General features: G+C 42.8%; 1 protein-coding gene across 1 annotated transcript in view; it reads left to right on the top strand.

The window, feature by feature from the left end:
* The first annotated feature begins 17235 nt into the window (after nt 1–17235).
* HTR5A (5-hydroxytryptamine receptor 5A) overlaps nt 17236–25835 on the top strand; it is a 16443-nt gene continuing 7843 nt past the window's right edge. Inside the window, exon 1 of the mRNA XM_006728946.3 lies at nt 17236–18851. Within this exon, the coding sequence (XP_006729009.2) occupies nt 18108–18851 (744 nt within the window). The 5' untranslated portion in view covers nt 17236–18107. The remainder of the gene's footprint in view (nt 18852–25835) is intronic.

The following is a 25835-nucleotide window of genomic DNA, read 5'->3' as shown; positions in this document are numbered from 1 at the left end:
CATAGATCAGGGCTAAAATTGAGACAGTAGAAGCTGGTCTTTCATTGGATCCCACCTGGAAAATATCTGTCCTGTTCAGTGTAGAGCAGGCATGGTACTACCAGGAGTTCCACAGTACTTGAGAAGTGCTAGGTGCACAGTGCTCCCTGCTCTGGCCCCACACTTCCCGGAGCTTCTCACTGCCTGTGGAGCAAAGTTCAATCCCATTAGCCTGCCGTCAGTGAGCTCCATGACCTCCTGTTACTCTGACACACACCCCGTCCTTCTTCTCCAGAACTGAGCACCCCAGGCTTATCTCTGCCACTCCCCTTCATCCATGCTCTCTTCCCACCAAACTGGACTATTTGACTTTCTTGAAGCACAGCCAGAACTCCATGGCTTTTTACAAACTGTCGATCTCTCCATCTGGAATGACCGTCTCCACTGAACACACCTATGCAGATCTTACCTCTTCTTCCTATGGCCAAGATCAAACGCCCATTTCTCAAAACATCTCTCATGCCTGGAGATAGAATTTTTCTGGTGCTTTCTATTTATGATTACAAATAAATTATGTAAGCGGAGGCTCTTTGGCATGGATCAAGGATGGCTAAGCCAATCAAATATGAGAGAGTTTATTTCAACCCAACATAATGGCTGGTGTGATGCGTTTGTGAACCATTTTCAGGGCAAGTGATAGAATAAGGTAGGAAACCTAAAATGTGAGAGCTTGCCTTCATCCCAATACTTAATATTTAAAATACCAAAAAGACTTTATCTCTAAATGCTTCTTCATCTCAACCCCATCCCCACCCACCCCTACATAATCCCTCCACTACTAACTAAAACAAGTCTTACTTCCCTTAACATGTGTTTCACCCCCATTTAAAGTGGTGCCTGATGTCAAGTGGACAGTGGACACATATTTAAAGAGTAGATGGTTGCATTTTGAATGAATTAATATCATTGCTAAGGATTCTTCACCCTGGTTTTGAGGCACCATGAAAGACAGTCATCATTGTGCAAATTTAAAAACTTAACTCCTCACGAAGTTGCTACGCTATTGGCTATTGGGTTTTATTTTACAGATAGGGAAACGTTCAGAGAGGTTAGGTCTTGGGTCAGCAGAGTTTTTGTGTGAAAGACCAGGTAGAAAAGATTTCAGGCCTTATGGTCCATAGACTGTTTTGATTTCTTACCTCAGCTGTTGCAGTGAAAGAAGCCCTAGGCAATGTGCTTACCCATGAGCAAGGCTATGTTGCAACAGAACTTTATTTGCAAAAACAGGCTGTGGACCAGACTTAGCCTTTGGGCCTAGGTTTGCCAACTTGGGGTGGGGGGTAGGGGGGTCCAGGGTTACAAGACTTGAAAGTGGAAGAAACAAAGACGGACACCCACAGGTAGGAACTAAGCCACCGGCCTCATGGCCCCGGTTGGCATGCTTTCTGCTTCACTCTGATAACTCTGCCTCTCGGGAGGTCTGTCTGAATGCTTGACCATTAGGAAAACAGGGGGATTAGGGCTAATTAATTAGTCCAGACTTTGAAATCCAGAGAGAAAAGGGCCTCATATGAAGTGCAAATCATCATCCTAAGTAATATATTTGTGGCACTTTCATTAAATTTTCTCTCAAATCTTGAAAAATATGTATCTCCTGGCTGCCAACATTTTCATCTTAGCGTAATTATGAAGCCTCCCCAAATAATCGTTTTTCAGTTTGTGATACTCAGTGGGTCACAGTGCCTGCTACTGAGACCTGACCGAGCTGTTTGAAACTTATTAGCACAGCACAGGTGAAAATGAGTAGTCTTTGTGAAATTTGTTCATAGTACATTGAATATAAATGTCTATTGTGTAGTGATGCTCGTGGAAAAGAAGAAAAGCACTAAAATCTAAAAGAAGTTAAAATAATTCAGGGTCTATCAAGATAAACATAGGGATTTTAGGGACCCTTTCACAAGATAATAATAAAAACCATTTTTATTACCAGAAAAAAGCCAGACATTTCAACATGTGATAATTATTTTTACGAATAACATGTTCACAAAGAGAAAATGGTGGCAAAATTAGGTATGTGGCTCTTTAAATGAGTTAAAGTACCTTTTTTCTTTTTTTTTATTTCCTACATGAACAAGTATTTTGGACCTTAGGCTTAGAGCCAATCTAGGGACTGTGAATCTAAAAAAGTATCACTCTTTGTTTATGGACATTCTATTCCTAGTCAATTCTAAAGACACATTTTCTAAGAAATTAAAAACCCAATTACATCAAAGTTCTATTGTTCTATTACTGTCCTCTGTTTCCTGAGTAGGATTTACAAGTAACCCTTTTTTTTTTTTTAAAGATTTTATTTATTTGACAGAGAGAGACATAGCGAGAGAGGGAACACAAGCAGGGGGAGTGGGAGAGGGAGAAGCAGGCTTCCCGCTGAGCAGGGAGCCCGATGCGGGGCTCGATCCCAGGACCCTGGGATCATGACCTGAGCCGAAGGCAGACGCTTAATGACTGAGCCACCCAGGCACCCCTACAAGTAACTCTTAACTCAGTTTAAACCAGTTCATCTTCTGAGGCTCCTGGGTGGCTTAGTTGGTTAAGTGTCCGACTCTTGATTTCAGCTCAGGTCATGATCTCAGTGTTGTGAGATCGAGCCCCGCATTGGGCTCCGCACTCAGCGGGGAGTCTGCTTCTCTCTCTCCCTCTGCCCCACCCCACTCATTCTCTCTCTCTCTCTCCCTCTCTCTCTGTGTCTCTATCTAAAATAAATAACTCTAAAAAAAAAAAAATCAGTTCATCTCCTTCCCTTAAGCACACGCTACTCCTTCAAAGGCAGAGACCGCAGGAAATATCTTACCAGCTGGGAGTATGGAGGCTATAGGACGAATCAGAAGGAAAGTCACAGGAAAGAAACAGCTGGCGTGCTTTGATTGGGTGGCACTGACTTTCTGCTATTTCCTCTGCAACATAAGAAAACTCACTGGGGTCAGTGCTGAGGGTGTCGGTATTCAGCTTGTTCCTGTGTTGCTCACATACTCAGAAGAGTCTGCTCCATACCCATAGAGAGAAAAGAAAGTAAGCCCATGACAAGCAGAGAGCAACCTTGATGAACGCTTCGCCCAGGCAACCAGCTCACTGATTGATTGATTTAACAGAGTTCTGGATAATTCTAAGTGGGAGAATTTATTTAATCTATTTGCCTCTGTGTGGGAGCTCTGAGAACGTTCACAGAAGTATAAAAAATGAGTTCCACGTTCCATTGATATAGAGAATTTTCAGTGTATTGGAGGATAGGCATCATAACATCATAAACACTGAATTTTTATATTTTAAGCTTTGTGATTTATGTATCTCATTCCATTTATCTACATGCTCATTAGAATCAGAGAAAGAACCTTCATTTATACCTTCGTTAGCAGTGGTATTTACAGAAAGATTCATCAGAGATTAGCACACTTGAAACTCAATCCACTGATGTTTACCACAGGGCATTCTTCCTGGCGGTCCCTTCTTGGAACTCATCCTAGGAATGGTTGCTTATACCGTGAATCAGATATTTTCAGATATAAAAGTATTAATTCCAGTCTTCTTGATGCTGAATGAAGATAAAAAACGCAAATAAAAATGAGAGGCTCTGCCGGGACTTGAGAGGGGCCACGTCAAGATCTCCCTTTCCTTCCTCCTCTGTACTCTCTTCTCGGTTTTCTCCCCTGGTGCTCGCTGATCCTCTCTTCTGTCTTGCTTGACTCAGTGTCATGCCTCCTCTGCATTTCTTTAGTGCTCAGATGGGAGGCTTGGAAAAGTTGGGGTTGGTAAGATAAAACATGCCAGAGGAAGGTTCAAATCAGGAGAAACAGGACTGCTTTCACCTTGTATCTTGCAATAATAATTTTGTTCATAGTAATTAAATATTTGTTCAGATGTTCATTCTTATCGGCAAAAAAGAAAAAAGAAAAAGCTTGCTTATTCATACTGCCTCTTCATGTCCTTGATGGGCTTCTGGTACCTTGCATCAAGTTCCTAGACCTGTTTTCCTCTTATTCCATCCCGTAATAATTTAGGGCCACCTACTGCTGCCTTCCAGCTGACTTGTCTATCCCTATTCTTACACCTTATGACTCCACATCTACCTGGAGTGCAGGGGACTCTTAGTTCTCCTGTGCCCTGTGATTAGAGCCAGAGGGGAGCTGTGAGAAGCCAAAACTAGCCCAGGTGCTTGCGAAGGACAAAGGAATCACAGAATGGATAGCGGGAGAAGGTAGCAGTAAATTCCAGCTGTGGCCATATGACCCAGGTGCAAAACACCAGCCTCACCCAGACTGTTCGATCAGCTCCACCACTGTGTAAGGTCCAGTCACTATAATAAATTCCTTGTATATCTCGTGGTTGCTTCGCTTCTCTGAGTAAGCCTAGATTCAGGGTATGTGATATAGAAATTCATGTGCATAGACAACTTCCTGCCCTCTTCTGGGGTTCGAACAGAGAAACTTCCCTTCTGAATCTAAAGCTTTAGATCTTACCCCACCTGTTTACATCCTGAGTTGTCTAACAATTATTCTTTCTCTCCCTCTCAACCTCTCTTTATTGAGTCTTCCAAAAGGCTTTTATTTTTTTAAAAAAGATTTATTTATTTATTTGAGAGAGAGAGAGTGGAAAAGTCAGGGGAAGGGCAGAGGGAGAGGGAGATACTCTTCAAGCAGACTCCATGCTGAGCTCAGAGCCCAATGCGGGGCTTGATCCCATGACCCTGAGATCATGACCTGAGCTGAAATCAAGAGTCAGCCGCTTAACCAACTGAGCCACCCAGGTGCCCCCAAAAAGCTTTTAAATAAGCTCGTGCTGGGGCACCTGGGTGACTCAGTCAGTTAAGCATCTGCCTTCGGTTCAGGTCATGATCTCAGGGTCGTGGGATTGAGCCCCACATCAGGTTCCCTGCTCAGCTTTTCTCTCTCCCTCTGCCTGCCACTCCCCTTGCTTGTGCTCTTTCTCTCTGTGTCAAATAAATAAATAAAATCTAAAAAATAAAAAATAAAAAAATAATCTTGTGCTTTTAAATATTACCACTTTATAAAATCCAACCTCTCTCTTACCCCAGGTCCCTGAGCAACCTCAGGAGCAGCTCATAGTGGAATTGGCATGTGAGTTAGAAAATGTTGTAGGCCATGGAGATTTCAAATGCTGCTGCAGGAGAATCTAGCCATAAAATGCAAGACCAGAGGTACAAGCATGAAAATGCACAGGCATGAAGTCGGCTCTTAGTAGGTGAGGGAAAGTAGTGGGACAGGTCCTGCTAGCATACAAGCAGTCCCCAAGCACCGGGATAAATAAAAGACAACCATTTCTTCCATTCTTGTACCCTTCTCTCAAGATTCAAAGTCAAAGGAGGGAGCAACGCATCTGTCAAACCTGCGTTGATGCCTCTCCTCTCTTTACACCCTGGCGGCAACAGAGGTTTGGAGTCTCTCAGTACCTCTAATATAGGCAGGTGTCTCGACCTCTTGTTCGTCTAACAATTGTCTATGGTTCTGGATGGCAATTACCCTCTGTAACTGAGGTTTTGTCTTAGGAAAAGGAAAACGGTCTGTGGAAGCAATAACAGCAAACAGATTAGTGTATCTTTTCTACTTTCTCTCCTTATACAGATAAGCAAAACATATTTGTGAATCTTTCTGTCCCCTTTTATTTAAAAAATATAATTTTACAACTAGTTTCCACTTAATATGTCATGGCATGCCTCCAAGTTAATACGCATGCTTCTAACTTAAAAAGAGTTATATAGTTCATATCATGGTTCTACCGTAATTAACTGAACCATAACGTGAATGCCCACTTAAAGAGATATCTCTACTTTTTTGCCATCACAAAGAACACAGCAATAAATAGCTTTGGACTACAATTAAGAACTGGTGCTTTCATTTCCGTAAAATTGACTTTCGATTCTTCAAGGAGCATTGCTGGATCACAGAATATACACGTTGTTAATTTTAATAGATCCTCCTTTTCTATTGGGGATTATTTCCTCCCAAAATGTATTTCCACCAGCAATTTTCATTACTATCAGCAATGTGTAGGATAGCTCATTTCCCTACACTCTCACCAACTTTGGATGTTATGCTATTTTTCTCCCATCAAATTAGAAAAATGAAAAAGGTTTTTAAAAGTAAACTACAGCATTTCCCTATCTGCAAGTAAGATTGAGCACCTTTTCATGTCTTCATTTGCTTTTGGCACAGCAGTTATGCTCATTTTTAATTCATGTTCTATATCAGGAACGCTTTGCAAATTCAACCCTCATAAGATGTCGTTGGTGGCAAGCGTGTGTTTGTGTGTATAAGAGGATGAAATATATATACATATACAAATTCATACAAATACAGACATATACACACATATATGTGTATGGAAGACATGTAGCAAGATGTTTACATTGGTGAGCCTAGGTTACGATATATGCATTCTCATTTTATTCTTTCAACTTTTCTGGAAGCTTGAACATTTTTCAAAATCAACTGTGGGAGAAAGGCGGCCTCTCCAGTTGTGAGTGTGGTATACCTTGTGTCTCTGGGTTTTCCAAGACTCAGATACTATCGGCCTCAAAAAATGCTGCTTATAGGGGCGCCTGGGTGGCTCGGTTGTTAAGCGTCTGCCTTCAGCTCAGGTCATGATCCCAGGGTCCTGGAATCGAGCCCCGCATCGGGCTCCCTGCTCAGCGGGGAGCCTGCTTCTCCCTCTCCCACTCCTCCCTGCTTGTGTTCCCTCTCTCGCTGTCTCTCTCTCTGTCAAAAAATAAATAAAAATTAAAAAAAAAATGCTGCTTACAGAAAGATCTGCTTTTCTTTTACCTCAGAAAGGCTCCGTAGCTATTCTTTGGAAGCTGTCCTTGTAGCGGCTACCGGGAGATGAACACTGGCTGGGGTAGATTTAAAGTCCGACAAACAGCTGTGGGTAGCAGGAATGAATGCCGGGAACCACAGCAGGCTCTGGCCTAATTTATTGATTGGCTTAAAAACTCCTGCACCACATAAAGCTTAATTAGCACAGAGAGCCCGGGGGCCCCAAGACGATGATGACACTGAGCAACTGCACTACTCAGAGTTCCAACACGACAGGGGTCCTTGGTTCTTAAACATGACACCCTAATTATCAGCTGAGCACAGACGGCGGTGAGAAGCACATTCTGCCTTCAGCTCCTGGGGAAGGCACCATTTGGCTGATCTGCAGGATGGATGCCGTGCCCCTGAACACCAAACGGTAATGCTCCCTGAGAAGTGAGGTTGCGCTACCAACCCCCGAAATGCAGACCCCGTTCTGCCAGCACCACTTTGTGGACCTTAGGGGTCAAGATTCTGAGAGTTCTAGAACTGAGGAGGGCTATAGTGTAAAAGAGCAAGATTTGTGAGACAGCGTTAAATTATTTAATAGGAGGGAAAATCACGTGACAGAGCTGCAATCGTTGTAAGTTTCCCAACTTAAGTGTCATTCCCCAACCTACTTTGTCCTCTGCTTTCTCTGCTATACAGACCAGAAGGCTAAATATGAAATTTCCTAGCTTCTTTTGTAGCAAGCATTGGCCGTGTAATACAATGCTTGTCAACCCAATATGAATAGAAGGCTCCTGTGGAGGTGTTCTGGGGAAAATCTACATTCCTGGCTCAACGTTCAGGTGCAGAGGGCGCCGGCAGAGCTGAGCAGAACGTTGCACTCCTTCGCTAACCTTCTCCTTCTTCTGGGAAAAGGACGAGGTGCTTGGATGTGTAGCAGGCAATGTGAAAGCAGGAGGTGGTAAGCCAGCCTGCAGGGGACAGTGGGGTGCAAAGACAGAGCTTGGTCCTCGGTGATATTGCTGTCACTGCTCTAACCCTAGGCTGCCATGTGGTCATCCCAGTTGGAACCACCGCTCATGAGGCATTCAGTTACCTGTAGCTAACCACATTCTTGGTTCCCTACAATCATTTTAAAACGACTACAAAATAAAACCTAGAGCAGCAGATGGTTGACATCGGCATACGGCATTATGATTTTAAAATTTTATTATGATCTACCAAAGTAGGGCAAAATTTAATATTGCTAAGAAGAGTGAAATCTGTGACATTCTCAATATTTTTAAATGAATGGCTTCATAATAATCATGAGTTCTCCGTTCTGCTTAAGGTAGTTGTTGTGGAGGAGGTAATTAATCTGCAAGAGACCGTTTTAAACTGGAAGGTACTGAGCTGCTCTTACTGTTGAATTTTTTATTAAAGCATAATGCCTATAGGAAGCATAATGTACAGTAACACAAGTCCTACATGTACAGCTGGAAGAATGTCACAAGGTGGGTGCACCGTGCAACCAACAAGAACTGGAACACGACCCCCTTCTCGTCACTGCCCCCCCAACCATAGCTAACTATCCTGACTTCTGATACCATGGAGTCATTTTCCTGTGGGTGGAATTGTATAAATGGAATTCCATAGTAAGCAGAATTCTGCATCTGTCGTCCTTTGCTCAAAATTCTGAGAGATCCATCCTAGTTGTGGTATGTGTGATGCAGTCGGCTCGTCTTTGGTGTTGTGTAGTATTCCATGGTGAAGGGGCCAGTTTACTCATGGAACTATCCACAGATAAGGTGATAAAGTGGGGACATTGGTTCAATAGGATGTTATGAGGGACTCTGTACCAGAGCCTCAAAACTTACGTGAGTCCTCAGAGAGTAGTGCTGGCTGAGACCCTGCGGGCAGGAAGGACACATCCACATGCGTGGAGGCGCAACAGCTGCCCTCCACAGGTGGCCAGTTCCAATGTGGGTCGGTCTGGGACACTATGCCAGTGACTGGTTGATCCCCTCAAGGGATGGTACCAGTGTGGGGGCTCCGCATTGGTCTCTGCTATTGGCAGGTTGGATACTAGGCAGTGACAATAACCAAATGAGGCTTGATGGGAGGGGATCTGTATTGTTCTATCATGGCTTCTTCACGCAGCTGTCGGCCTGCACAAGGTTGGCCGGTGACAGGCTGACTGTCCCCAGCTGGCTGGGCCATTCTGCCATCAGGATTTCATCCTGTGTGGTTACCCTCTGAAAGGAACTGACAAAGGGAGAGAGATGTTCCAATTTTGCGTGTATTCCCTTTGGTTCCTCCACATACTGCTTTCACAGACAACCTTCTTCCCAATCTTCCACCTTCTAGGTCTTTAAGACCCTGCTCTCGAGTCTTCATATATTCTTACTTCGGGCCATTTCTCTTTCCACACAAAATGGATGTCGGGTGCACCACCCAGAGCTCTGTCTAGTGGGAGGTACTGTCTTTCAAGGCCACCCCAGAGTGAGGCCATGAGCAGCAGTGGTCTTTCCTCAGGTGTGGGCCAACACCAAGCTGACCCATCGGTGTGACCCGCTCTCAGCCTTTCTCACAGCCCATCAGCTAGTCATGCAGCCACAGCTTTGAACTGAGGGGCAGGTGCTCACAGAGCAATAACAGAGGACAGGGTGGTCTAGGGTACCTGCTTGTGGAGCTTACTTGTGTCTCTAGCTCTGCTCTGGAGCATTTCCATTTTATGCTGTTTTACTGCTGGGCCCACCCAATCTTGGGGGTGGGTCTGCAAGAATCAGGTCATGGTGATTCTATCTTGTTCTATCGCCACTTAAAGTCTCATGCTCAGATGCTCTGTATCCGCTGAAGCCCTGGCGCACCACGAAGCTGCTTTTCCAATGGTGTAAGGCTTTGTGCAGATGGCCTGACTTCGTATCAGAACCCTAGGAGTTTATACTGTGACTCTTTTATTGGTGCTCACTACAGAGTCTACATGGAGTCTTTTCCCATCCCAGGTCCATCTAGAACCATAAAGTTTGCCAAGTCTCAAGACCCAAGAAGGAGGGCGACTTTCTCTGCTCCCAGGACCTCTGGTAGATCCCTCTCCTGCCCTTAGCCCCAACCAGAACTGGCAGCCTTTCATGCCACCGGGTATATGAATCAGAGCCGTGTTCTCAAGTGTGGACATGCTGCCTATGGCATCCAAAACGCCTACCACGCATTATGCTTCCCTTTTAGTGGTGGCCAGTCCCAGATGCAGTACTTTTTCTTTTACTTTGGAAGGAATGTCCTGCCATGTCCCAGACAACTGGACCCCTAACATCTTCACTGATAGAGCAGCTGCCTGGATCCTTGAGGGTTTATTCCCTCTCCTTTGCAGCACACATATGTTACTGAGGACTAGCAAATGCCATCGAGTTCTATCAATATTCTGTGTTAACACAGTGGACCTGTGTGTCGTTCTGATGAAGGCCAACAACAACACTTCTCAATGTTGGTCTCAGGGCTCCGTTTCAATTCTTCAGAATGACTGAGTCTCCCAAAGAGATTTTGTTTACATGAGTTATATCTATGTATACCTACTGGAATATAAATTTAAATGGACAAATTTAAGACCTATTTGCGTATTAACCTGTTAGCAATAAAATAATAAACCCATTACATGTTTACATAAATGACATGTCTTTAGGAAAAAATGACTATATTTTTTCAAAAACATTTTTGAGTGGCATTGTTTAACATTTTTGCAAATCTTTTCAAGACAGCTGGAATCTCGTCTCCTGTTTCTGCATTCTGGCTGTTGTGATACATTATTCTGGTTTAAGTTTATGAAGAAAACCTAGTCTCCCCGAAATATATAGCTAAAAAGTGGAGGAGTATTTTAATAGCATTTTTAGATAATTATGGGTATTTTTCTGTGATGGTATATCAAAACTCAATATGTGGTAGTTTCTTAAACTTAGTTTCTTAGTTTCTTGTTGTGATGTGGAATCTGAAATCTTAAACTTAGTTTCTTAGTTTCTTAGTTTCTTGTAGTGATGTGGAATCTGAAAGCTTATCATGTACTTTTTGTACTCTGATAGATTAAAGTCCATTGGCCCATTTTGCCTTTTGAAATGGATCTTTCATCCCTTTGTGATTTTTGTAACATCATGCACTGGTCACTGGCTCACTGAACTATGCAGATCTTCCAGAGGTTGACACATTTCATTATGTAAAGTCAAAAACTCACATTTGTCAATATCACCACCAGTCTCATCAGAAAGGTCTTTAAATATTGGGAAGCTGTCAAGTTCACAGTGATGTATGTGAGTTTTCCAAAATTCTAATTTTCACTGAAAGTTCACCTTTTATTATGGGTAACAAACACTATCAGCTGTTTTGCTGAAGTGAAGGCTCTCTTCATTCATTTTGAGAAAATACCTGCCAAATACCCAAGACTCCATAATGATAGTTTATTATCTGTCAATAGTTCTTTCAAGTAAAAATGGTATTTCATTAAAAAAAAAAAAAGCTATTCGTTCAACTCAATCACATGCATGCTTTTCCTTAAGACAACCATCTTCTTTCAGTGCATATGGGAAATGCTGTACGCATACCTTCAATTTGTTACACTGACTTTTAAAAAGATATGTATTCAAAGGTCAAGATTTAATATAATTTAATTTAATATATTGATATAATAGAGTTATATTACTATAATTAATATAATTTAATATAATTAATGCTTCCTCAGGACATTCTTAAGTGAAACTGGTCATTTTTTCTTTTGTTTTCTTCCTATGAGTGTACAGACTGAGGAATCCCATCGATGACACTACAATCTCACTCCATTGTTCTGATCTGTGCTCAGCTGCCCACAGGTTAACTCACCATCACTTTCCCACCCTCAGTGAAAATGTCAACCCAGTGAAAAAAAGCAAACAGTATCTTAATGTTATTGTGAAAATAGTTTTGACCTTGAAGACCTGCTGAAAGGGGCTGAGGGGCTCCCAGGGGTTTACGGACCACACTTTAGAAAACCACTAATCTAGATGATCTAGGGTCCTTCAGACTGTGTTATGCCAGGGGCGGGGGGTAGTTAAGATAGTCTCAGAGCAAGAACGTCAATGTCGGCCATTGGCTGTTTCAAGTGAGTTCCAACTGCTTTGATTCTCCGGTCTCATGGGAACAGAAAATAGCGCAGTGGCCAGATCAGCGTCTGCATACCAGTCCTGGAAGCCGTGTTAATCCACTCCAGCAGATATGCTGGTTTAGCTGGATCTGCACAGGCTGTGTAACTGTGCTAATAATACTTGATTAAGTTTGGTAGATCACTGTCATCGGCCAGGATCCAACTGATGTTGTAGGGATTAAGTAGTGAATTGCATATGGATAAGACAGGGATGTGATTATCTCTGCCATTTCCCTTCAGCTGTGTTGTTGTTATTTGCTATCTTGGCTGCAGGTTGGGGGAGGAGTTCTGGAGACTCCCTCTTGGCCTTCCCTATTAGAACAGCTTTTACCTCACAGGTCAACCGAACAATGTGGGGTTCAACTACCATAAATACATTCTAATCCTATATTTGGGAACTGGAGAAATAACCACTGGGGAAGGTTCCACTGACCCAGGGCATCCATTCTGATCTGGACCTTGACCAGGCCTCCATTTATTGGCTGGCCTCCAATCGCTCCTGCTCTGACAAGACCATAGTAGCACTTCAGATTCCTAAATATCAGTGTCAATTCAGACTGTGTCCAACAGTCCTCAAAAGGTCCGGTTATTTCCTATCCTCCATGAAAAAGTTACCTGTGAATATAGCTGCCAGTTCTTTGGGGGAAGGACTGAGGCTATTTCTCCTGAGTACACCTAGTTCTGTGTTGTAGGGTCATTTCATCATAGGCACCTATCTTCTCCTTCAGCCCATGGGTTCTGGGCCTGAGAAGTGGTTCAGGTGTGATCACTGGGCAGGATATTGTGGCTCTTGTCTTAGCTCTATCTGCTGTCAGCCTCCTCATCATCCATGCTTGGTTTGTTTTCAGTGCATACCTTAACCAGTAGTCTTGACAACTAGTCCTCTATCTAGGCTCGATGGTCACTGTGTTGTGTTCACAATCTCCATTGCTCACTGTGAATGGACCCCTCCTGTCAGCCACTCTGAACTTGCCATTTGTTGCAGTAATTATGGGAGGAGCACAATGTTATCTGAGAGGTGCAACTTCCATAACCATGTCCATCTTATTTTATAAGATTTCAATAATAATTTAGCATCTATTTATTCCTGACTTCACCTTCTTCGGAATAATTATGCTTTTAAAAAAAGTTATCTTAATTTTTATGTTATGGTGTTTCCACTCTGAGAGCCTTAATTGTGCCTACATTAAACACAAAAAACAGTAGTTTACTTGGGAGATCATTTTTTTTCTGATTTTGTTCTTTCAGCAAATATTTATGGAGCCTAATACATTCTAGGCTCTGTTGGGTGTGATAGGAAAACAACAATAAAGAACCGTTGTCTGACTCGAGGAATTAATTATTCAGCCTAATGAATTGCCTATGACTGGAATGGTCAACCAGTTAATGTAGTTCATTCAGGAAGACATGGAATTAGGGGCCAGTAGTTTGTGCTCAAGTTGAAAGGGTGTAGCAGGTGGTTTATTACCCTGGGACTGCTCTGAATGATGACCTGTCACCCTTGCTACACATTCTCCCTGACCAAGTCTATGTGTGTTGTCCTATGCTGATGGACCCAGAGAATGACCCAGAGTTAGTGGTCTCCAAATGAGGTACATGCACACAGGGGTGTGTAAGGCAGTCAATGGGGGCTTAGGCTAAAAATAACTTCTACCTCTTTATCCTTTGAAAAAGGAAAAAAACACACTCTATCATATATAATCTAGATTATGACTAGCACATCTCTTCTTCTGGTCATAGGATATGTATGGACCTTGAGACACCCTGAATGAAATGTAGGATCTCCACCCCACCTCATTCTTCAGCCGTCAGTATATTGTGACTTGTGGTTGTTTTCCACTCTTAAGTAGATTAGATAAAGAAAAAAAAATAGACTTTTTATGTATAAACAAGGGTAAGCAATTGTGTTAAAAGTGTGGGGACCACTGTCTCTTAAGCTCCAGCCTAGATGCATGCTAGTCGTTCCATCCATGATCCATTTCCATTTTCTTCTTGATAAAACAGCAAGCCTGGATCTTTGTGGCCATTATTAAGCATGTGGATAAGGTAAGCCTTTAGGCCATGCAGAATGGCTCCTCTGGTTATTTTTATCCTCTATCACCTTTGGAACAATTGGTTGGGAATAACACTGAGTTCTAGAAATTGTTTTGGTCTTTCCCTTACCATTAAGTGGTCTCTTAGGGCTGCTATGGACTGAATTGTACCCCCCCACACTCATGTTGAAACCCTAATACCCAATGTGAAGGTTAGATCAGGTCATGAGGGTAGGGCCCTTATCCAACAGGACTGTGGCCTTAGAAGAGAAAGATCTCTCCCTCTCCCTCTCTCTCTCTCTTTAACTGTCTGCAAGCCAGGAAGAGAGTCTTCATCAGAACCTGTCCATGCCGACACTCTGACTTCAGACTTCCAGACTCTAGAACTGTGAGCAAGTCAATTTCTGTTGTGTAAGCCACAATCTGTGGTATTTTGTTATATCTGCCCAAGCTAATTAAGACAAAGGCTTATCCTTTGTAGTTAACTGTTGTGAAATCCTGATTATTAGTGCAGTAAAACAGAATGATCAAGAGCACAGACTGGGCTACACTCAGGTTCAAATCTCATGTGATTTGGGGCAAGTTCCTTCATCTCCAGGACTCCATTTCCTCAATTACAAGGTAGGGATAATAGGGGCACCTGGGTGGCTCAGTCAGTTAGGCGTCTGACTCTTGATTTCCATTCAGGTCAAGATCTCAGGGTCAAGGGATCAAGCCCCACGTCAGGCTCCATGCTGGGTGTGGAACCTGCCCAAGATTCTCTCTCTCCTTCTGCCCCTCCTCCCCTTCCCATGCTCTTTTTCTCTCTCAAAACATAAAATAAAAATAAAATAGGGATAACAATTCCTTAAAATTTGTTTGAGGTATGATCATACAGGGATACTTATTTGGTACCTGGCTTATAATACAGACCTTATATAATAACAATGATGCTTTAATGATTTATTGATCTCATAAAATTGTGATGGTTTAGGTAGGTAGGAAAAATCTTTTCCCTCCGATCTTTGCAAGTGGGGCAGAATAAGGTTATATTCAGCATTTCCCCATTTTTTCTTGCTTTTAAACTTGTAATTAAGAATCTTCGTTTGTAGTTAAGCTCCTACTTGAATCAAATAAATTCACATCTTCCCATTATAAAAAAATGTATAATCAGCATTTTTCTATATGCCAATCATATGGCTTAATCACAAGTTGTAGGTAACTTCAAAAGACAACAGAACTTGCATCTAGTATTGCTAAATGGGCACAAACTACATTTTATAAAGATGTGTTTCAGTAGATGTCCTGTAATTTGTCATCATATCTATAAAACCCCTACATAGTATATCATCTTGGTTGCATTTGTACATATCTTTTGTTGGATGGTGTATTTATTTGTGGGAGCTGCCATAACAAAATACCACCCACTGAGTGGTGTAAGCAACAGCAATTTCCTTTCCTTTTTTTTTTTTTTTTTCACAGTTCTGAAGGCCAGAAGTCCAACATCAAGGTGTCATCAAGTTTGGCTTCTCCTGAGGCTTCTCTCTTTGATTCACAGATGGCCACCTTTTTGCTGTGTTCCCACATGTTTTCCTTCTGTGTGCACACATTTCTGGTGTCCCTTTGTGGGTCCAAATTCCCTTTTGCTATGAGGACACCAGTCTGACTAACCCTAAGAACTTCAGTTTAAGTTCATCTTTTTAAAGATTCTATTTCCAAACACAGTCACATTTGAGGTAGTGGGGGTTAACACTTCAACACAAGAATTTTGAGGGAGAAGGGGACACAATTCAGCCTGCATGTGGTAAACCAGGAAATTCTACTCCTCAAAACTGGGATTTCGGAGGTGCTTTATGGCAGGTGGGAGTTCCATACCTGTTTACATTTTTTTCAAGCTAAGATTATGGCCATGCTCTAAGACAAAGAAACTGAAATGTTCTGATTCCTCTTTGTGTTTCTGTATGAGATAAACCAGAATTTCTCAAAAACTTTGGTTCTCCTGGAAATACTCCTTTGGATTTCTTGTTTGTGAGAGCATTTGACTGCATTCTTACCTATGTGACACTCTAATTTTTACAAAATGTCCTCAGTTATCCCTGGCTTGGCCCCTTATTTGACAGCTTCTCACCTAACTCTCAATGCAGACTGCTAGCTGCAGCACACCAGTGGGGCATATACTTGCAACCCATGATGCCTTTTAAGATCTGTGTCAGGAGAGCCCATCACCAAGGCCTGCTGCCTCCTGGATATGCAGCTCATCCATTATTCCAGGTCGTGGGCCCCTGAAACTGAATGCAGAATTGTTCAGAACATTTGTTTCAAAGACAAAGATCCATAGTTTACATCTCATGCCATTTGGGTCTATGGCTTCAAGAAGGTAATGTGCTCTGAATGAGCTCAAGTTCTCCCCTTGACTACAGCTGCACATGGTAGCGCCACGCACAGGCAGCAACCATCAGCTGTGTTTAAGGGATGTTTGGTGAAGTGGCTCTGTGAATAAGCTTGTATTTAATGAAGAATATTCTCATCAATATTTCCTACCAGCATTCTCTCCTCTGGGTCCCATTGGAGGAGTTTCTCTCTTTCCAGGGCATTCTCCTGATGCTTATTGTACTCTGTTAGAAACTGAATCTTGTAAAAAAAAAAAAAAATATATATATATATATATTTCTTATCTTCAAATAGCTGAAAAGCTTTTGACCAGACTTGTGATGAACCACTCGTGTATGTAAAGGACTTCATAATACCAATTGTATGCACTTTAAAAATGCTTAATGCCATCTTATACTCCTTTCTGTCATATCGTTTTTCTTATTTTAGTTTATTTTATCTTGCTATATCATGTCTCCCTTTGCAAAGTGCTTTTCATCATAACTTCTGGGTAGGAATTTTGATCTTTTCCCAATTACGATGGATGTGTATATGGTCATGTGTATATGTGCAGGGAAAGAGTTAAATGCTCCCTCTTTTTTTCTAGTGAGATGGAGTTTTTATAACAATTTATATCCAGTATTGCCCTTCAAAGGAAGCAAATCCAATGGGGACCACTGAAAAGACTGCAGCCTCTCTGTGATTCTGAGGACATAGTTGAAACGTGGTGGTTCCAATGCCTCAGCCATTTCTAGGAACAGCAGTAAATGCTCTCTTGCCTTTTCTCCTTAAAGGACAACTACCCCTTAGGGGAAGCACCAGGTGTTGTGTAGGAAGGACGCAATCATGTACTGACATCTTCAGGAGAAGAAAAGCCAGCGATACCATCTTAGACACTTAACTCGGAACACGCGTGCTAAACTAAGCCCCTGCGGAAAGCTGAGAACCACTCAAGGTATCCAGACCACCCCCTGGAAGGACGTGGGTAGGAGGTGGCTCGAAGAATGTTTCCAGGAGAGTTCATTGGTAAACTTGATCCACTCGAGAAGCGCATTTCAGGAAGCAGGGCCAGTACCAGGGACAGCACCAAGACCCGCGCCCAGGTGGGGAGAGGCAGCAGCACCATGGACAGCACCAACGCGAGCGCCCGGGGCGGAGAGGCGGGGAGAGGCGACCTCATCAGCTGATGCCTTACGTAGGCTGGATCCCCACTTTGAGAAGGCAGGTCTGGATGGGCGCGCTGGCGTTTGCGCTCCAAAGCCGTGTCCCCAGACGAGGTGGGGCGGGGCCTGGGGGGATAGCAGAAGGCAGATCCCAGAAAACAGGTCCCCGCTGGGCTTCCCTGGCACGGAGTTAAGGCTGCAGCCTGCTGCTTGGAGAGAAGGGCGGGTAGCGAGGCGACGCGCGCAGCGAGAGTACTGCTCTGACGCACCAGCACCCCCTCCCGCACCCACACGCTCCAGGGTCGCCCAGCTGCCCCCCGACTTGGGAGATGCTCAGCTCTGGGCGACCAGACAGCTGTCTCTGCCGAGGTGAAAAGCCTGGGCATGTGACAGCTTAGGAGGGCCCTGGCTGCGAGACGCAGCCCAGCACCCTCCTCTCTGCCACACCATCTCCCACGTATGCTCACTGGCAGGAGGTTGGGGCCAGTTTCATAGACAATCCCCAGAAACCCCGCCGCCAGCCAGAGGTTGCAAACATCCAGAGTGGCTCTGCGCGCAGTGGCCACCGTCCATCTTCCTGAACGCCCCTTCTGCACTCACTCTGGGCCGGTCTCCTGACCCAACGATGGATTCGTCTCTGAACCTAACCTACTTTTCCCTCTCCACCCCCGCCCCTTTGGAGACCAACCGCAGCAGCCTTGACGCCGACGACCCGCGCCCCAGCCCGCCCCTCCTCTCTGTCTTCGGTGTGCTTGTTCTGACCTTGCTGGGCTTTCTGGTGGCTGCGACGTTCTCCTGGAACCTCCTGGTGCTGGCGACCATTCTCCGCGTGCGCACCTTCCACCGAGTTCCGCACAACTTAGTGGCGTCCATGGCCATCTCGGATGTGCTCGTGGCCGCTCTGGTCATGCCACTGAGCCTGGTTCATGAGCTGTCCGGCCGCCGTTGGCAGCTGGGCCGACGGCTCTGCCAGCTGTGGATCGCGTGCGACGTGCTCTGCTGCACAGCCAGCATCTGGAATGTGACGGCCATCGCGCTGGACCGCTACTGGTCCATCACCCGCCATCTGGAATACACGCTCCGCGCCCGCAAGCGCGTCTCCAATGTTATGATAGTGCTCACCTGGGCGCTCTCCGCGGTGATCTCCCTGGCACCGCTGCTCTTCGGCTGGGGGGAGACCTACTCTGAGGGCAGCGAGGAGTGCCAGGTGAGCCGCGAGCCCTCCTACACCGTGTTCTCCACAGTGGGCGCCTTCTACCTGCCGCTCTGCGTGGTGGTCTTCGTGTACTGGAAGATCTACAAGGCCGCCAAGTTCCGGGTGGGCTCCAGGAAGACCAACAGCGTCTCACCCTCATCGGAGGCTGTGGAGGTGGGTGTTCTAGAGATCCTTGTAAATACTTCACTTGCGTTCGTTCAGGCTTTATCTCCCGCACACTGACTCCAAAGTTTGTAGAAAGTGAATTGAGTTTTCTTTTGGGGGGAGGGGAGGGGACAAAGGGGAAGGGATAGGCTGGGGGAAAGCATAAGAGACTGACTTTGTGTCAACACGCTCAGCTTCACAGAGCTAATAATGGCCTTTACCATCTCTGATGGATTATTTCCATATATAAAATGAGGGGTTTGGACTACATACTTCCGCAGGGTCCCATTTGGCTCTAAAATTCTGTGACTCTATAACACCCTTTAGAAGGTCTGAAGAAGTCAGTGTCTGGGGCTACTGGATAAACTTGCTGCTTGCTGCACCTAGAGTGGGGTGATCAAGGAGGAGGGAAGGGACAGATGGTAACGTGACTTGGCAGAAAGATTGCTCAACATCAGGCAAAGCAGATTAATGCTTTAGCCTAGTCTATTTTTTTCTTTGCAAATTAAAGCAACTAATTTTGCAAAAACATAGTATCTCCTGGATTACTGCCTGCTGTTCTGCAGCATCCTCCTCCCCTGATGCAAGATTATCAAGATGTTTACCTATTTCAGAGCCTGCTTTTGTTATCTACTTCCACGGCCTGTGGTGCTGCTCTCTGGGTCTATCCCCAGCCCCATCAGGCCTTTTGTATGCAGGAGAGGATCATTTGTTTGCCTTCCCAAACAAGCTACAGGAGGAAATTAAAAATCTAAGGCAGACAATTCCCCAGCTCTTTACAAGTGGCATTTTCTGTAGGGCTCTTTTCTTGCCCTCTCTTCACCACGCTTTCCTGTCTTGTTAACTCTTAATAATCCAACCCTATGACTGCAGATTCAGGAAATATATGACAACTGAATCCAATGGATATGGAGATTGCTCCCCCCCGAACAACTCTCATTGCCAAGGTGATCCCTTGAGCCTAATTCATACATTTAAGTTAGGTCAGAAATCTACGCAGCCCCATTTTCTGTTATTGGCTCTGGGACAACGTAAATTCCATTAAGCATATTAAACACACACTATGTATGGGCTTGGTGCAAGGAGTAAAGAACGATAAAGACATCATCTTTCCCATGAAGAGCTCCCTCTAGTGAGGGAGATAGACACCTACTGTGAGTGCTGTAATATGGTTGTGTTTTCCAGATCAATAACTAATTCCAACAATAACCAGTCAATCAAGCTCAGAGGGACCAGAGGTGTAGGTAAGGGAGGAGAGAGTGCATCATTCTAGAAGAAGGAAAAGGGGGTCAGAGGCTACCTGTCCTTTTATCTAGAACAGTGGCCTCAACCAGGGGTGATTTGTCCCCTCCAGGGACCATTTGGAATGTCTGGGGACATTATTAGTAAAATTTGGGGGAGAGTACTAATGACATCTAGCATGTAGAGGCCAGGGACGCTGCTAAACATTGTAGAGTGCACTGGACAGCCCCCACAACAAAAAATTATTCAGAACAAAATGACAATAGTGCCAGATTTGGGAAAACCTGATCTATTAGATTTCTGAACTGAACAAGGAGTGCTGATGGCTAAGAGCACTCGCAGCACCAAACTGCCTGGAACTTCCATATGTGTGAGAATCCACCCCAACTCTGGGCCAGGAACAAGAGCACCCGCCACCTTCAATGGCCCTCCTTATGTGGACCCTCTTCTGCCAGGATGCTTATCCAGTTAAATGGTTTACAATCAATACCAGATACAGCTTGAAAAGTAAAAGCAGTCACAGTTTTGTCTTGTGGAACTTACTGCAAAGTGATGCAGCCTTTCACTGCTCTGCTCTGGAGACAGCACCAGCAAGCATTTTGACATTGTTCTGCTTTTATACATTTTTTTGCACTGTTTAATTTTCTCTTTCTCTCTCTCTCTCTCTGCCACATAACTTAAGAAAATGGGTCCCTTGGCTTTGCAAGATGTCCAAATGATCCAGGGCTCCACTGTTACTGTGAAGGGTGAATTACAAACCAGGTCTCCTGATTTTTCCCTGGTAGCAGGTGCCGAAGTTTCTAAATACAGTTCTCCCACCACCTAGCTGTGTTACCTAGGGAAGCACAACACTTCTTCCTTACTTCTTTGTCTGCTGCGTTTTCTTCAAATACATACTGAGAGCTTAACCTCTGTCAGACACTGAGATGGGAGCTGGCAACACAAGAGATGGGCCTTGCCCTTGGCAAAGGATGATGAAACCACTACTAAAGATCTGGCATAAAAAGATAATGCTGAATTTATTGCTTACTAGTCTGCAGCAGAGCTGTGCTGGCCAGGCACAATCGCTCTGAGCAGAGAACAATGCTAATCTTAAATGGCATTTTTGGGAAGCATGGAGATCAGACACTGGGGACTTTGAGAGGGGGAGGTGGGTTGACATATGTATGAGTCTTTTTATGTCTTTATTTTTTATTTTATTTAAATTCAATTAATTAACATACACTATATTATTAGTTTCAGAGATAGAATTTAGTGATTCATCAGTTACATATATCACCCAGTGCTCATCATATCATGCGACCTCCTTAATGTCCATCCCCCAGTTACCCCATCCTGCCCCACCCACCTCCCCTCCAGCAACCCTCAGTTTGTTCCCTAGAGTTAAGAGTCTCTTATGGTTTGTCTCCCTCTCTGATTTCATCTTATTTTATCTTTCCCTCCCTTCCCCTATGATCCTCTGTTTTATTTCTTAAATTCCACATATGAGTGAAATCATATAATTGTCTTTCTCTGATTGACTTATTTTGCTTAGCATAATACCCTCTAGTTCCATCCACGTCATTGCAAATGTTAAAACTTCATTTTTTGATGGCTGAGTAATATTGCTTTGTTTATATATACCATTCTTCTTTATCCATTCATCTGTTAATGGACATCTGGGCTCTTTCCATAGTTCGACTACTATGGACATTGCTGCTATAAACATCAGAGTGCAGGTGCCCCTTTGAATTACTACGTTTGTATCCTTTGGGTAAATACCTAATAGTGCAATTGCTGCATTGTAGGGTAGCTCTATTTTTAACTTTTTGAAGAACCTCTATGCTGTTTTCCAGAGTGGCTGCACCAGTTTGCATTTCCACCAATAATGTTAAGAGGGTTCCCCTTTCTCCGCATCCCACCAACATCTGTCATTTCCTGACTTGTTAATTTTAGGCATTCTGACTGGTATAAGGTGGTATCTCATGGTAGTTTTGATTTGTATTTCCCTGATGCTGAGTGATGTTGAGCATTTTTTCATGTGTCTGTTGGTCATTTGTATGTCTCCTTCAGAGAGATGTCTATTCATGCCTTCTGCCCATTTCTTAGCTGGATTTTTTGTTTTTGGGGTGTTGAGTTCTTTATAGATTTTGGATACTAGCCTTTTATCTGATAAGACATTTGCAAATATTTTCTCCCATTCTATAGGTTGTCTTTTAGTTTTGTCAACTTGTTTGCTTTGTTGTGCAAAGCTTTTTATCTTGATGAAGTCCCAATAGTTCATTTTTGCTTTTGTTTCTCTTGCCTTTGGAGACGTGTCTAGCAAGACGTTGCTGTGGCTGAGGTCGAAGAGGTTGCTGCCTCTCTTCTTCTCTAGGATTTTGATGGATTCCTGTCTCCCATTTGGGTCTTTCATCCATTTTGAGTTCATTTCCGTGTATGGTGTAAGAAAATGGTCCAGTTTTTATCCTTCTGTATGTGTCCATCCAAAATTCCTAACATCATTTGTCGAAGAGACTGTCTTTTTTCCATTGGATATTCTTTCCTGCTTTGTTGAAGATTTGTTGAACATAGAGCTGAGGATCCATTTCAGGGTTCTCTATTCTGTTCCACTGATCTATGTGTCTGTTTTTGTGCCAATACCATACTATCTTGATGATGGCAGCTTTGTAATAGAGCTTGAAGTCCAGAATTGTGATGCCTCCAGTTTTGGTTTTCTTTTACAACATTCCTTTTTCTAATCAGGGTCTTCTGGTTCCATACAAATTTTAGGATTATTTGTTTCAGCTTTGTGAATTTTGATAGGAATTGCAATGAATGTATAGATTGCTCTGGGTAGCATAGACATTTTAACAATATTTGTTTTTTTAATCCATGAGCATGGAATGTTTTTCCATTTCTTCATGTCATCTTTGATTTCTTTCATCAGTGTTTTCTAGTTTTCAGAGTACAGATCCTTTGCCTCTTTGGTTAGGTTTATTCCTAGGTATCTTATGGTTTTTGGTGCAATTGTAAATGGGATCAATTCCTTAATTTCTCTTTCTTCTATTTCAGTGTATAGAAATGCAACTGGTTTCTGTGCATTGATTTTATATCCTGCCACTTTGCTGAATTCCTGTATGAGTTCTAGCAATTTTTGGGTGGAGTCTTTTGGGTTTTCCACATGGAGTATTATGTCATCTGTGAAGAGTGAAAGTTTGAGTTCTTCTTTGCTGATTTGGATGCCTTTTATTTCTTTTTGTTGTCTGAGGCTAGGACTTCCAATACTGTGTTGAATAGCAGTGGTGAGAGTGGACATCCCTTCGTGTTCCTGACCTCAGGGGAAAAGCTCTCAGTTTTTCCCCATTGAGAATGATATTCTCTGTGGGTTTTTTGTATATGGCTTTTATGATATTGAGGTATGTTCCCTCTATCCCTACACTGCAGAGAGTTTTAATCAAGAAAGGATGCTGTATTTTGTCAAATGCTTTTTCTGCATCTATTGAGAGGATCATATGGTTCTTATCCTTTCTTTTATTAATGTGGTGTATCACGTTTATTGATTTGCAGATGTTGAACCACCCCTGCATTCCAGGAATAAATCCCACTTGGTCATGGTGAATAATACTTTCAATGTACTGTTTGATCTTATTAGCTAGTATCTTGGTGAGAATTTTTGCATCTATGTTCATGAGGGATATTGGTCTTTAATTCTCCTTTTTGGTGGCGTCTTTGGTTTGGGGATCAAGGTAATGCTGGCCTCACAGAATAAGTTTGGATGTTTTCGTTCCACTTCTATTTTTTGGAACAGTTTCAGAAGAATAGGTATTAATTCTTCTTTAAATGTCTAGTAGAATTGCCCCTGGGAAGCCATCTAGCCCTGGACTCTTGTTTGTTGGGAGATTTCTTATTACTAATTCAATTTCTTTGCTGGTTATGGGTCTGTTCAGGTTTCCTATTTCTTCCTGTTTCAGTTTTGGTAGATATTTTTCTGGGAATTTATCCATTTCTTCCAGCTTGCCTAATTTGTTGGCATATAATTGCTCATAATATTCTCTTATAATTGTTTGCATTCCTTCAATGTTGGTTGTGACTTCTCCTCTTTAATTCATGATTTTACTTATTTGGGTCCTTTCTCTTTTCTTTTTACATAAGTCTGGCTAGGGGTTAAAAAAGGGCTTCTGAGGGGGGCTGGGTGTCTCAGTTGGTTAAGCATCAGGCTCTTCAGTTTGGCTCAGGTCATGATCTCCTGGTTGTGGGATTGAGCCCCACGTTGTGTTCTGCGCTCGTGCAGAGTCTGCTTCGGATTCTTTCTCCCTCCCTTTCTGCCCCTCCATGCTCATGCTCTCTCTCAGATAAATAAATAAAATTTAAAAGAATAAGGGCTTCTGAAATTGCTTTATATAATGTATTTCATATTTTTATATTTTAAATTTTCATAGCTGGATTATATAGCTCCTCTCTTTTCTATCCTTCTACTTTATCCCCATCTTAGGGGATGTCAATTAACTTCACTCACTAGTACAGATTCATAGTCCAGGACAATAAAAATTTTTTCAATACTCTCATGAAGTTTTAAATTTGATAACAATTTTTATTATTACTTTCTCTATGAAGTTTAGGAAAGTTCTAAATTATCACTGTTAACTCTAGGCAAGAGTTTTAATTGAAAATATATAGGTTTTTCTTCTTATCTGGCAATCTTACTGTGTGACTTTGGTTTTTCTGAGAAAACCCTCAAGTAAGGACAGTGCATTTAGGAGGTTGGGTGAAACTGAATAGAAATACGCAAGACCGAGTTATGCAAGGCAGGTGGGTTTGGGAGTGTTACAAAATCTCTGAGACTATTTTAGAGTTAGAATTTTGTTTAAGACCTTAACATACCAATTAGAGAAGCTGTTAACTGTTCGGTATTTTTCTCCTAATTTTTCTACTGCTCTTAAATGGCTTAATTTATTGATGTTTGACTTGGTCAGAAATTCCTTATTAAGATTAATAAAAAGGCTTATCGATCTAATTAATCCTTTCAAAGAACCAGCTTCTAGTTTCATTGATCTCATCTACTGTGTTTCTGGTTTCTAATTCATTGATCTCTGCTCTAATCTTAATTATTTCTCTTCTAATGTGTGGCTTAGTGAGGCTTGGATGGCTATGTATTTCCCCCTTAGGACCACCTTTGCAGTATCCTATAGGTTTTGGACCGATATGTTTTCGTTCTCATTGGTTTCCATGAATTGTTGATAAACCACTGGCCAGACTTATCCAAAAGAAAAGAGAAAGGACCCAAATTAATAAAATTATGAATGAAAGGGAGAGATCATGACAATTGATGAGTTTTAATCAGGAAAGGAAATAGAAACAATTATTAGAAATTATTATCAACAACTATATGCCAATAAATTGAGCAACCTGGATGAAATGGATGCCTTCCTGGAAACCTATAAACTCCCAAGACTGAAACAGGAAGAAATTGACAACCTGAATAGGCCAACAACCAATAGGATATCGAAGCAGTGATCAAAAACCTCCCAAAAAACAGGAGTCCAGGGCCTGTTGGATTCCTTGGGGAATTTTACCAAACATTCAAAGAAGAAATAATACCTATTCTCCTGAAGCTGTTTCAAAAAATAGAAACAGAAGGAAAGCTTCCAGACTCATTCTACGAGGCCAGCATTACTTTAATCCCCAAACCAGGCAAAGACCCCATCAAAAAGGAGAATTTGAGACTGATATCCCTGATAAATATGGATTCCAAAATACTCAACAAAATCCTAGCTAATAGGATCCAACAAT

The sequence above is a fragment of the Leptonychotes weddellii genome, chromosome 12 (assembly GCF_054177405.1).
Source record: "Leptonychotes weddellii isolate Sample4059 chromosome 12, ASM5417740v2, whole genome shotgun sequence".
Classification (NCBI taxonomy): domain Eukaryota; kingdom Metazoa; phylum Chordata; class Mammalia; order Carnivora; family Phocidae; genus Leptonychotes; species Leptonychotes weddellii.
This window is presented reverse-complemented; position numbering and strand designations above follow the sequence as displayed.